Genomic DNA, 13,030 nt, shown 5'->3' with positions numbered 1-13,030 from the left:
AATCTGAACTTCATATACACATATTCCAGGTGTCTTGACAAAACTTTGCTGGTACGTATTTGGGATCCTGTGACGGAACATGTCATGATCGTATTTTGCCTTTAGAGTAAAGCCTCGGCGACTGATACCATGTGATTTATCCTCATAGATTAATGAACGGAAGAATAATTCGAGAGATGCGGATTACAGATGACAGCTACACTGAAATTTACTTCTGCTGCCCTTAAATTATTCTTGAACGTGAAAATCTCACATTCCTCCATGAACGGCGCTTTCTGAGATGCGTTTCAGACATGACATTTTAATCTGCAATTGTGCCGTTTATTTCATTTAATAAAACGTCAGCGGATCTTTTATATTACGGATATTTAAAAAAAAAAAAAAAAAACTTGAGTGGGATCCATAATATAACAGAACTACATCACACAACCTTTTATTACATACAAAGAGCATGCAAAAGTAGGCAAACGTCCCATTCACGTAACCAACATAAACTGTAACCAGGGTTTGTCGAACAATTTTATTAACATACAGTGTATTTATGGTTTTACCATACCCCTGACTAGTAATCTAAAATTCACCATATACATTCACATTGTATAAATGCATCCACAGCAGACAGCTTCAAGTCCTTGCCATGATTTGTACACAGTGAAACTAAAAATGAAAATGCTAAATTAAAAAAAAAAAAAAAAAAAAAAAAAAAAAAAACCGTTGCATTTTCATACAACAAACTTCAGCACATTTATTTTCCGAGTTTGAGTCTCAATGTTATGTATAACCAATTTATAACATACAACCAATACGTATAATTTGTTATGGACGATTGGTTATATTTTATATTATGTATGATTAAGTTTTTAAAATCAAGTCCCTTCATTAAAGACGCCTAATAATGACTGCATTTTTCATCTTAAAGGAACAGTCCACCGTACTTCCATAATGAAATATGCTCTTATCTGAATTGAGACGAGCTGCTCCGTACCTCTCCGAGCTTTGCGCGACCTCCCAGTCAGTCAGACGCAGTCAGACGCGCTGTCACTCCTGTTAGCAATGTAGCTAGGCTCAGTATGGCCAATGGTATTTTTTGGGGCTGTAGTTAGATGCGACCAAACTCTTCCACGTTTTTCCTGTTTACATAGGTTTATATGACCAGTGATATGAAACAAGTTCAGTTACACAAATTGAAACGTAGCGATTTTCTATGCTATGGAAAGTCCGCACTATAATGACAGGAGTGCTAACACCTTCTGCGCGTTTCGACAGCGCATTGATACGGAGCTCAGATATCAATGCGCTGCCGAAGCGCGCAGAAGGTGTTAGTACGCCTGTCATTATAGTGCGGACTTTCCATAGCATAGAAAATCGCTACGTTTCAATTTGTGTAACTGAACTTGTTTCATATTACTGGTCATATAAACCTATGTAAACAGGAAAAACGCGGAAGAGTTTGGTCGCATCTAACTACAGCCCCAAAAAATACCATTGGCCATGCTGAGCCTAGCTACATTGCTAACAGGAGTGACAGCGTGTCTGACTGCGTCTGACTGACTGGGAGGTCGCGCAAAGCTCGGAGAGGTACGGAGCAGCTCGTCTCGATTCAGATAAGAGCATATTTCATTATGGAAGTACGGTGGACTGTTCCTTTAATGTCAATCTCTCAACTCAGTGGAGTGTGTGAGAGAGAGAGAGAGGAGGGGATTTGTGCATGTATTTCACTGAAACAGAATACAGAATGATTACAATTTGAATTTAGGGATGAAGTGTGAATGTAGTGTAGTTTAATGCATCACCAAGTACAAAATATTTACACATACTGTATATCTGCGTACACACTCGCTGGTGTAGGAGCGTACGCGAGTATAGTGAGAGTTACCCGACGTTTTGAACCGTTCAGTGTATTGAACTGGAAACTTTACAAAAAGTTGTTTCAGCCTTACGATAGAAATTTAGTGAAAATAAAAGTATAAGCACAATCATTCAGCATTCCTCACATTATAGCATTCCAATTTTATTACTCGTTGAAAGAAAAGGTCATTGCACAATAGCACCTCACGTTGCCTGCTGAATGCTCAGTTCACTTAAACCGCAAAGGCTTCAATTAATTGCAACATGCCGCTTTATTTCAGACATCTTTATGAAAGCAATTCGTAACAGCAATGTTTAGAAAAGCACTGCCGTTATAGTTTTGGGGCATGATGGGATGCTCTGTTCTATTTGTGAGCAGAACTTAATTGGCACTTAACTCCACTTAGTTTATTTAAGTGTTCTCAAAACGTGTTTCTTTTTGGATCACAGAAAATGCAAAGACAAGCAGCAAAAACAGCTACCAGTAGCGTAAATTCTCTGTCGGACATTCCAGCCTAAAAGCGGTTGAAAGCGCCTAATCCCAGTGTACATCACGTTAGGAGACATTCGAGAACTTGACGTTTCAACCTCATTCTCATCTCCAGTTGTAGTAGAGATAGAATGATATAAAGGTTAAGTTCGCAGTCAAGCTGGTGACCAAAAGTCCTGGCCATATGGAACTGCCAAAAAAACCTGCGAATAAAAAATAGGGATTAAAAAAAAACGAGTTGACAAATTTGGATCAAACAAACATTTGATTTTATCAGTAAACCAGTATTAGACCAGTTATTATACAGGGTGTTTCAAAAAATTTGATGATATATTTCACAATCTAATAACTTTGCCAGTTCTTGTTCAATTGACCTCAAATTTTAGCAGCGTGTGTGGAAAGAGGTCAAAATTTTATGTTTTTTGTTTTTATCTTTTTAGGTATAGAAGTGCCATTCACTGGAAAAGAAAAGGCGTTTTGTGTGTTAGAGTACGCTCGAACACAGTCGAACAAGACTGTGCAGCGTGCATTTATGAGAGAGAGAATTCTCTAAAAATGCACCAACCGCAATACAGATTTGAACATGGACATTTGGAAAAAGTTCAAAAAGGAAGGCTGTCTGTGCAGGACAAAAGGATCTGGACGACCACGAGCATCAGAAGAGACGGTCGAGCGAGCGGGTTCGTGAATATTGAAAATTTGTGTCAGATAACGTTATCCAGGGACAAATGTCGGCCCGGGGGCATTTTGAGTTATTGACAGATTCAGAAAGTACAGTTTCTAAGCTTTCCAATGATGCCTTCCATGTGGAGATCTGACAATATTTGAAGAATGTGTGGCCTTTTGAAAGTGCATACCTCTTAAAACAGAAAAGGGATAAAATCGCCCTCAAAGTTTTCCATCTCAGCTACTCTGGGTGCAGGGCGGGCACATAATGGTGCTCATTTGCATGACATTAAGGAAAGCCCTACCCCCTACGAGCTAGCACGATGCTACTTTCATGTAAACAAAGATCACCACATCAATTTTCCTTCCATGCAAAGTATGCCCAACACAATTATGAAGTACAAAAATAAGTCCTAAAGTATACTTTAACGTTTTGTGGTTGAAAAATTACTTACACCGTTAGAAAGAAAGAGAGCACAATGATAACTAACAACGCTAGTTTCATGTAACCAAACCACAACACTCTCCGTTACATGCAAAAATAACCACACAGCCTTAGATTAATAAACTTACCCCATCAGAAAGAGAAACGTCGCCTTGCACACACCAATGCCTCCGATGGAATATGTAGTCCTAGAACACTTCCTTTTGGTTGCGGTTTTTTTGCTAGAAATGGTTCTCTCCGATGTAACTACCGTGTGTCTGTTTGCTTCGCGGTGTTTCAGCTCCTCTGCGCTCTGTTTAGCTTGCTCATTCCATAGTGAAACTACACGCCTGTATGCAGCTTAAGTAGCCACGAGCTCAGCTCGTATCATACAGCTGATTCGCGAAAAACAAACAAAAGACTTAAATCATCATGTGAATGGCCCATATGGTAATTTACCCACACCCCCCAGCAGGCTACAGTCCTGACAAAAACGAAACAATTTGCAACAAAAAAATTTATGCTTTTCCAACAAAACAATCTATTATCTGAAATACTGATTGCATTCTTCAAGATCTCAACTTGCACATGATGGAAAAAAAAAAAAAAATCACAAATTTCGAAAAAAAAAAATGCTTCTTTTGCGATTATCTCGGATTCGTTTCGGCCGACATGCATCCCTGGATTCGGTGAGGTGTCACATTTGTGGAATCGTTCATGGAATCCACATACCTTTGAATTTCTCGTTCAAATTTTGAGGAATAAATCTTATATCGCTCAACATTAAGCCTGTTCAGTTTCATTTGCCGAGACTATGCAGGTTCTCGGATATTTACATCTCAAATAATATAAATTTTTTTTAAACACCCTGTATTATAGCAATACTACTAGGATTCAGCTCTGGTACTTGGTATTTACCTTCCCATTTGGATTTGCTGTCATTTTCATTCCCTGTGGTTGTGTCCACATGACAGTTGGATGACCCTGAAGAGCTGCTCATTTTGTTCTTCGCATGTTCACAGACACTGCCATCCCCAAGCAGCGAAGCCAAGTCTGAAATGAACGAAATGGCACAACTTCAACACGGAAACATGGCTTTCACAAGCGACATTTAGCAATTGTTTTCTCCAATACAAGAAGGATGTTCCCCATTCTCTCACTAATTTAGTCACTTGTCATTTCCCACCCACCAACCAGCTTCTTCCCATCTTACAACAGAGGAAAGTGAAGGTTAACAATGCGCTTCCTCAAAAGACACGTGAAGCCAGCCAAACGCATCTTTGCGAATTGATGTGCGTGCGTCGTCACAGGGCAACCTAATGCACTTTAAAGAAACTGGCATCTACCTTCTTCCTCACAGATGCTCATGGTTGGCCAGTGTCACTGTAACGGACAGGGGGGAGAGGGTATGCCACCCTTCCCATCCAGAGAGCGCAACCAATTGCTCCCTTGGCTCCCAGCTACATATGGCTGTGGCATTATTGAGGTTTTTGTCAAATTTTAACAAATATCCAAACTCAAATCTATTAAAAATACATCACGGTCTTCTGGATGGCATCTGATCATAAGATGTGCCAAACCATACTAAATAGGGCCCCACCATACCTGGTTTACCAAACTATTTTGGCATCGTTACTTTGGACAGTTGTATCATGATTTCAGTCACAGTCTAAATTAACCAACCAACCAACCAACCAACATCTTAAAAGGGAAAAAAACCCAAAAAACTTCAGACAAAATACATCAAGTCCATATGATGCACTTTCTTGTGAAGGCGGATGCATTTTTTTTACTCAAGTATTCTTCCTTTTTATATTGTGCTAAAAAAACTGACCGACGTGTATAGTCAAGAGAGTTTTGAATACATCACAAAACTCTAAACTTGATTAGGCTTCTAATTAATTCAAAGAGTTAACCAAATGCACTGGATGTACTACAGCACTTAGCTTTGGGAATAGTACAAATAGGTACCCAATGGGTCCATGTGGCTACTGTTTATAAATAAAACTGTTTTCTGATCCCATGTCCATACAGTAAATATAGCATATATACATGTTATCAGTTATACTCGCCTCATCTCTTGCAAGCATCACTGAGCTGTGAGCAGCATCAGCGCTTGCTGTATTTTGGTTACTGATACAATGCTGTGAACTATATTTTCAAAATAGTAAGAAAGCACTTGTTCATGAATTGTCTTGGAAGCTTTATTTAGTACTAATTAGCACATTTTGTTTCACAAGTGTAGTGTAAAGAATCTCGAATAAATAATCCCTCGAAAGGGCTCAATTATCCCTCGAAGGAGCTGATTTATTCCCACATGGGACTTTTGTAATTGCAAACCGAGCAGATCGCTCAAAAGATTCCACCGTTGTCTTCACTGCCTTCTTGAGATTTTGTTGAATTAGAGATGAAAGTGGAGCAAAGAAAATAACCCTGAACTTTTGAAAGTCAAACTAAGATATGGGGGGGGGGGGGGGGGGGGCAACGTCCCCTGAAAAAATTTTAATAACACGCAAAACCCTGCATTCTAGTGCATTCTAGTACTTATTTTCACTAAAACAAGTTATAACTTTTAAGCCTTTTTCTTTCATGTACATTAATGATTAACATGTCAAAAATATCAAATTTAATTCCCCTAGTTAATGAGTAATTTTCAGGAGCGCATTTAGAAAAAATTGCGGTGATTTTCCTGCCTACACAGTTCATTACTTTGAAAAAAAATCAGACAGTTGAAGGTAAACTCAGCAAAATCCCAACACAGTTCTGTTAAAAAGTAAAGGTCTGTTAGAGTTTCTAAAGCTTTCAGGTTTCAATGTTGGGGACATTGAGCCTCGTTTATCAATCTTTTAGTAGGGTTGTGCGTTTGCAGAAGCTAAAGTGAACTAAAAATTTCCAATTCATATTTATGCGAGTTGAAGCCAGTTGTTTACATTAGTTCGTATTGTCTGTAAATTTAAACACGCCAATGAATACCAAATTTCTCATGTAAATCAGGGGCGTAGTGAGGATTTTTCGGGTGTGTGTATGTCACACACTGACTGGCAGCCTGAGTACATTATGTAACAAAAAATAAATTCCCATTGCTAGTTTTAGGCAGCTTAGGCTGGGTTTACATTAGACCGTATCAGCGGATCATCAGATTAACGTTTTTAAAACGATTAGTGTGCACACAGCAACACCAATACACGATTCGCGTGCACACAGCAACACCAATACACGGATACGCTCGGCTCCGCAGGCATCCTGCGCTCCAAATCACTCCGCCCTGAACAGCGAGTGCCCTCTGGAGGGTGCGCACTCCGGCCCTGCGCAGCTCACAGAGCGCGCGAGTGAAGTGCACGAGCTGTGATTCGGGACTGAGCCGCTGTGTGTGTGATCTCAGTGCATATCACTTACCACTTGCAAGTGGAAGGATGGCAAGCCTAAAGACAATCATAACTACACAATGGGCAGTATTTGCATCAGTATTTGCAGTATTTTCATACTTTTATACTCTTTAATGAAAGGTGATACAAGGCGGAAGTCCACGCCGTTTTTCAGCAGTCGCGTCACATGACCAACGCCAGCGAATCAGGAAGGTGGACGTCACAGTGACGTTGTCCAATGACGACGCCAGCTAGAGCTCAGCACAGCGTATCCGCGTATTCTCAATGTTTACACAGCACCGGAGCTGGCACGATCTGGATTGAATACGTGGACCCTGGCGGATTCCCGTTTCCCGGCGTTTTAATGTAAACGGACAGTGCATCCGCGAAGAAAACGAGACAGATACGGTCTAATGTAAACTTGGCCTTAGAAACCGGCTCTTCCATTATTGCTGTTTCTTCCACGTTTTCTTGATGTTGTGTTCTAGAAACGCGACACTAAAACTTAGCTTCGAAACCACAAAATGCAACTTTGATGGGAAAAAAATATATAATAAATTGCTTACCTCTCTTCACGTCAAAAGGAGGAGGAAAGTTTTGCTTGTTTTGACATGGCGAATTATTAACACGAGGAAATACTTGTAATTCGCAACTAAAAAGACTGCAGCTACACTGGCAGCTTGAACATGCTTTCTAGTGCGACTGTGTTGCACTTGCGCAGAACGTTGTCAGTCCTGCGCGCCTTAGCACGTGCACCTGAAGGCGAGCTCCGGCATGCGCGTCGTTAACAAAGAACACCTGTCTTTAATCAATCAAAGAACTATGTTTGGGCTATTTAAGGACCGCGCCCATGCAAGGACGATGCGAAGTATTACGCCGCATCTAGGAACGCGAAAAATCCGAAAAATAAATTTCTCCATTCGGAAAACCGGAGATTTTCAAGAGTTTTGTCAAATATCCGGATTTCCGGGTAAATCCGGAAGACTTCCATCTATAGTTGAATGGCTGGAACTCTTGGCGTAAATATCTGCCAAAAAAAACCCCCCACACCTTACAAAACCTTTCATTTGACCTTTCCAAAGGACCAAACAAAAGCTGAGATAATCAAAAGGCAAATTTTCTTAAAACAAACACCACTTACTTGATATAGAATCGGTAGCCTTGGTGAACCACGAGGTGAATTTCGTTTATCTTTTTATCTGCCGATTATCTTCCGATACTACGACATTATAACGAGGTTTCACCTATTTCATTTCTGGTTCTGAAGTTTACCAAGAAGTAGAACGGGTAATCGAACTTGATCAGGATAAGTGCTGATTGGTTCTGAAGTTTTGCTCTTGTGACACTCATTCTTACACTCGTTCTTGTGTACCTTTGATAACGCGAGATCACGATTCGCCGTTCTGGTGATTGTAATGCTTATGCACTATTGTTACACTCATTCTTACAACACGATGACATAGTCGCTTCGCCTCTAGGAAGCAGTAGCCACAATAAAAATAAGCTTCCTCTAACAACTAGAATATCCATGTACCATGATTGTTTGAGGGGAAGTGAGGAACATCAGGGATGAAAGCTCTACTGTTGAAGTAGTTCAGTTCTGACAAACATGGGGGTGGAGATGAAAGACTCCTGGATTCCAGAGGAGAGGAGAAAAGCTGCAGCTTCTGCCCACTGATGTTGAGTCGCGCTGGACTGATAAGTGGCCGCCGCTGCCGGGCTGAGCCGGAGGACGACGTGACCGAACCTGCCACGGACGGTGTGGGGGAGGGAGCAGGGGACGAGGGCCGACTTCCTGATTTCAGAGAGAAATAATCTAAACAAACCAAAAGTAAAAAATTGCATCAAAACATTTTACAGTACCAATTTGTCCACAGATAATGTATTTCATATTGGTAATATTCTGGCAATAGTCATAACTAGTCCATCAGTGCTAGCTACCTGAAGGCGGAGAGTCTTTGCACTGTGAAGACGGCCTACTCCCGCTGAACAGGAAACCAGAATCTACAGCCAAAGTAAAAAAAAAAAAAAACCACCACATACGTAAATCAACATAGTTTTCCAGAGATATTGATCATAATACGCTTCACTGCTTCATGATGGGTGTTCTTTCGAGAGAAACAGGAGCATGACTCACTAACATGCTCATTTTTTTTCGTCCACGATGACAAGTGCATGTTATGGTTTCATTAGAGTTTGTAAAGACTTGGAACAAGATACATGAGACCAACGTCATCCAAGTGCAAGCTTTTGTGCTAATGGAGAATGCAGCTCTTCAATGGGTCACCACAGCTGCATTAAGGCTGAGAAACCAATCTGCTCTTACACCTGAAGACCTGCAAATCAACACCAGAGCCTGAACTCTCCCAGCATGGTGAGTAGTGGAGCAGAACCGTCTGAATACATCCGGAACACCATGTCGATACTGTGCAGCTAAAAAAGTTTGCACTACTCGCTTTAATAAAGGAAACACTTGGTGCCATCCCAAACTGATACTTTATACCAGCTCCTCCCAGATTCTTCCATTGGGAGTGCTCATTCGAGAAATATCTACCTCCACTCACAAAAGGTGCCAGCAGTCTATGGAAGCAATTTTGTGCCAAAATGTTCATACAATACTTTTGAAATATCAAATGAAAACGACAAATCAAAATACAAAAAAAGAAGTCAATTTTTTTAGACTGGCAAACAAATTATTCGTGTAATCGTGCAAAATATCAGTCTATTACTCTTCAGAAACCTTTTATTTTTGTTCCGCGTCTTTCTCGGTTTTGTTTGACGCAATTTATTTTGGTTGCGATTCCAGCTTTCTCATTTGCGCTCCCTGACTTTTTGCTTGCAGTTTTGGCACAAACTTCCCGTGTGGGCGGGCTGTCCAGGAATGCATTCCCATTGGCTAACTTGTGTTTGACTGACAGCGCCGCTCAGCCATTCCCTACTCGGATTCTGGCGGACTGTTTGACGAGTGACCGATCCATTGACGGTAAACAAGGATCGAGTGGACGTCACTGGCGACTATGATACTGAATTAATTCAACAAAGTGTAGATTCAATATCATAGTCGCCACTGAAGTCCACTCGATCCTTGTTTACCGTCAATGGATCGGTCACTCGTCAAACAGTCCGCCAGAATCCGAGTAGGGAATCGCTGAGTGTACCTGTCAGTCAAACAAGTTAGCCAATGGGAATGCATTCCTGGACAGCCCGCCCACACGTGAAGTTTGTGCCAAAACTGCAAGCAAAAAGTCAGGGAGCGCAAACGAGAAAGCTGGAGTCGCAACCAAAATAAATTACGTCAAACAAAACCGAGAAAGACGCGGAACAAAAATAAAAGGTTTCTGAAGAGTAATAGACTGATATTTTGCACGATTACACGAATAATTTGCTTGCCAGTCTAAAAAAATTGACTTTTTGTTCTTTTTTTGTATTTTGATTTGTCGTTTTTGTTTGATATTTCAAAAGTATTGTATGAACATTTTGGCACAAAATTGATTCCATAGCAGTCCTTCAAACACGCTACGGCAGCCATACAAAACCCCGTCAACATGGCTGGAGACAGACTGGGAGAGGTAGATGGTGATTGAGACGAAGAAAAAAGGCTTTGTAAAGGGTTAAATCACTTGGTAAAAACTTGCCAGTCTGAAATGAGAGGAGTGATACAGAAACCTTCTTGCAGCACGTGGCAGGAAGTTATACTTCAGCCAAACCATGTTTATACCCAACGGCTCGTAAATACACGCCTTTACACTTCAAAAAGTAGAACAAGTGCAATTTGGATATGCTGACAGTTTAGCTTCCTCCTGTACACTTTTAATAATACTGAATAATTTAATATTGTGCTAACTAATTCGTGATGTGATCAGATTTTCAAGACCAGTAAGCACTGTTGCTTTTCTTCCCCGTATTCTGTATCATAACGTTTACTGTATACACTTTACTACAGTGAGTTTATGTTAATTGGCTGCATTTATTGGAGCTTTATGTGACACAACACAAAGTTAGTTCTGGTTCACTAATGTGATTGGTCAAGTGGCATTTCAAGAGAGCGTTTGTTTCCTATAATCGTACTTTATTATACCGACGTTCACTGGATATGAGCAATCGCGTGCTCTGATTGGCTATTCTACTACTAGGCTATCAGCTCATATACCATGAGTAGAGAAAAACAAAATGGCGGAGTGTTTTGATGAACCAGCCAAGGACGAAATAAAAACTCTACTTGAAAACAACCCCCCTCCCAGAAAAGCGACAAAATACAGAATGAAAGTATTTGATGGTAAGAACATAGCCTTTTTTTTTCAATAATTATTATTATTATTATTATAGTATTTTTCACAAATTGTTACTGTCATTTCACTGGTTTGTTTACATTCTTCATCTTGAAGCATTAATTTCTGAACTTTAAGTTTTTATTTATCAAATTTGCAAAAAATTAAAAGATAAAAAAGCTCTGTTTCTCAAAATCCAGTGAATGTGGATAGAATAAAACAGTGATTCCACTCAATCTTGTCATACATGGCTTATAGCTGACTCGGTGCTATGCACCTCGTCGACTATCGGCTCATGTACAACTCATGGAATAACTTAATTATTTTTTTCGCGGTGCGGTTTCCATCAAATCCTGCGTTCTGATTGGCTGGCAAGCGGATCTGTATCCTACGATACGGACCCCAGTTACAGACCCTGGTTATGGACCTCTGTTGACTCACTCGTTCACAACAACAAACATGGTAGCATTTTTTTGTCAACATTTATCTTTTTTTATTTAAATAAGATTTATTTATAAGATTATCAAAAATCTTATAAATTTTTGCCAGCATTTCTCAGGAGAATAGCATTAATTTTACAGCATGGATAGCGATAACGACAGTGTTCACAGTGAAAGTGAGTTTTACTACCCTGAGGAAGAAGAAATAAAAGAAAACATTTCAGGAGAAAGCTAAAAACCTGTAATTTGCTAACGCCGAGCAAAAACATGGCTGAATCCTGAATGACTCAATTTTGTATAAATAGGGGACTACATAGGCGGCAAAATGTAGTTTTTTTCCTGCCATGGAAGTGCACTTGTATACCGAGGAGGAAGCCATTTGCATTACAGCCGTGAATGAGGATTCAAAATGGCGGCTCGGCTCGGTTTTCCCTTTCGGGTGCTCTCGTTTTCTGTTAGAATTTGGTAAAGAAAAAATAAATATATTATTTACCAGCTTAAGGTCGGTCCGTATGGTGAAATACCGTGACCTCGGCCTTGAATACTGACCTCGGCCCAGAGGGCCTCGCTCAGTACTTTCAAGACCTCAGTCACGGTTTTTCACCATACGGACCTCCCAGCTGGTAAATAACATGCATGTATTTTATTCCTTTCTAGCGGGTATTGTTAGCATATCGCTTATCTTGCGTGTATTACGTCACTCTACCCAATGGAGAATGAGTGTTGAATATGGTTTACGATATTGCATGGTTGTCAAGACAACATGACGTCACACGTCAGAGATGTAAAACTTCCATGCTAGTGAGTGACTGACAATTTATAAACAAACATGGCCGCCAGGTTTGCTTTGTTAAATACGGAAGATTTTGAGGGAATTTTGAAAGGGAAAGACGCATTGAATGCCCGAAAGGAGGGTGTATGTACTGTATAATAACAACAACTGTCTTTTTTCGTGGTATATCAGATATATTCCATTCAGCTAACATGATATTGAACTCGTCTTCAACTTGTTCAGTATCATGCTAGCTGAATGGGATCTATCTGATATACCACTCAACGCCAGCCAATATTATTTAAAATATCTACACGACTGCGATTAGCTAAATTACTCGCCGGGCAGCTTCTCACCTACAACCCAATCACAGCCATGCTGATATTCTTAATTAAAATCAAATTATGGCCTAATTAAGAGATAACTGGGACGCTTAATACACCTGACTCAATATTACATACAGTATCTTGCAAAAGTATTCATCCCCCTTGGTGTTTGTCCTGTTTTGTCGCATTACAAGCTGGAATTAAAATGGATTTTTGGAGGGGTAGCACCATTTGATTTACACAACATGCCTACCACTTTAAAGGTGAAAATTGTTGTTTTATTGTGAAACAAACAATAAGATGAAAACAAAAACAGAAATCTGGAGTGTGCATAGGTATTCACCCCCTTTCATATGAAACCCCTAAATAAGAGCTGGTCCAACCAGTTCACTTCATAAGTCACATAATTAGTTGATTAAGATCCACCTGTG

At 40.1% G+C, this 13,030-nt stretch overlaps 1 protein-coding gene across 3 annotated transcripts in view; it reads right to left on the bottom strand.

The window, feature by feature from the left end:
* Positions 1-1,613: 1,613 nt before the first annotated feature.
* Positions 1,614-13,030, bottom strand: part of tmem201 (transmembrane protein 201) — a 48,334-nt gene continuing 36,917 nt past the window's right edge. For all 3 annotated transcript variants that reach the window (XM_060938382.1, XM_060938381.1, XM_060938383.1), the window contains 4 exons: positions 8,735-8,797; positions 8,328-8,609; positions 4,347-4,481; positions 1,614-2,541 (listed from right to left, as the gene is read on the bottom strand). In XM_060938382.1, coding sequence (XP_060794365.1) covers positions 2,444-2,541; positions 4,347-4,481; positions 8,328-8,609; positions 8,735-8,797 — 578 coding nt within the window. In that variant the 3' untranslated portion in view covers positions 1,614-2,443. The remainder of the gene's footprint in view (positions 2,542-4,346; positions 4,482-8,327; positions 8,610-8,734; positions 8,798-13,030) is intronic.

Source organism: Neoarius graeffei, chromosome 13 (genome assembly GCF_027579695.1).
Source record: "Neoarius graeffei isolate fNeoGra1 chromosome 13, fNeoGra1.pri, whole genome shotgun sequence".
NCBI classification, from domain to species: domain Eukaryota; kingdom Metazoa; phylum Chordata; class Actinopteri; order Siluriformes; family Ariidae; genus Neoarius; species Neoarius graeffei.
The sequence above is the reverse complement of the archived record's forward strand: the minus strand, read 5'-3'. Positions and strand labels throughout refer to the sequence as shown.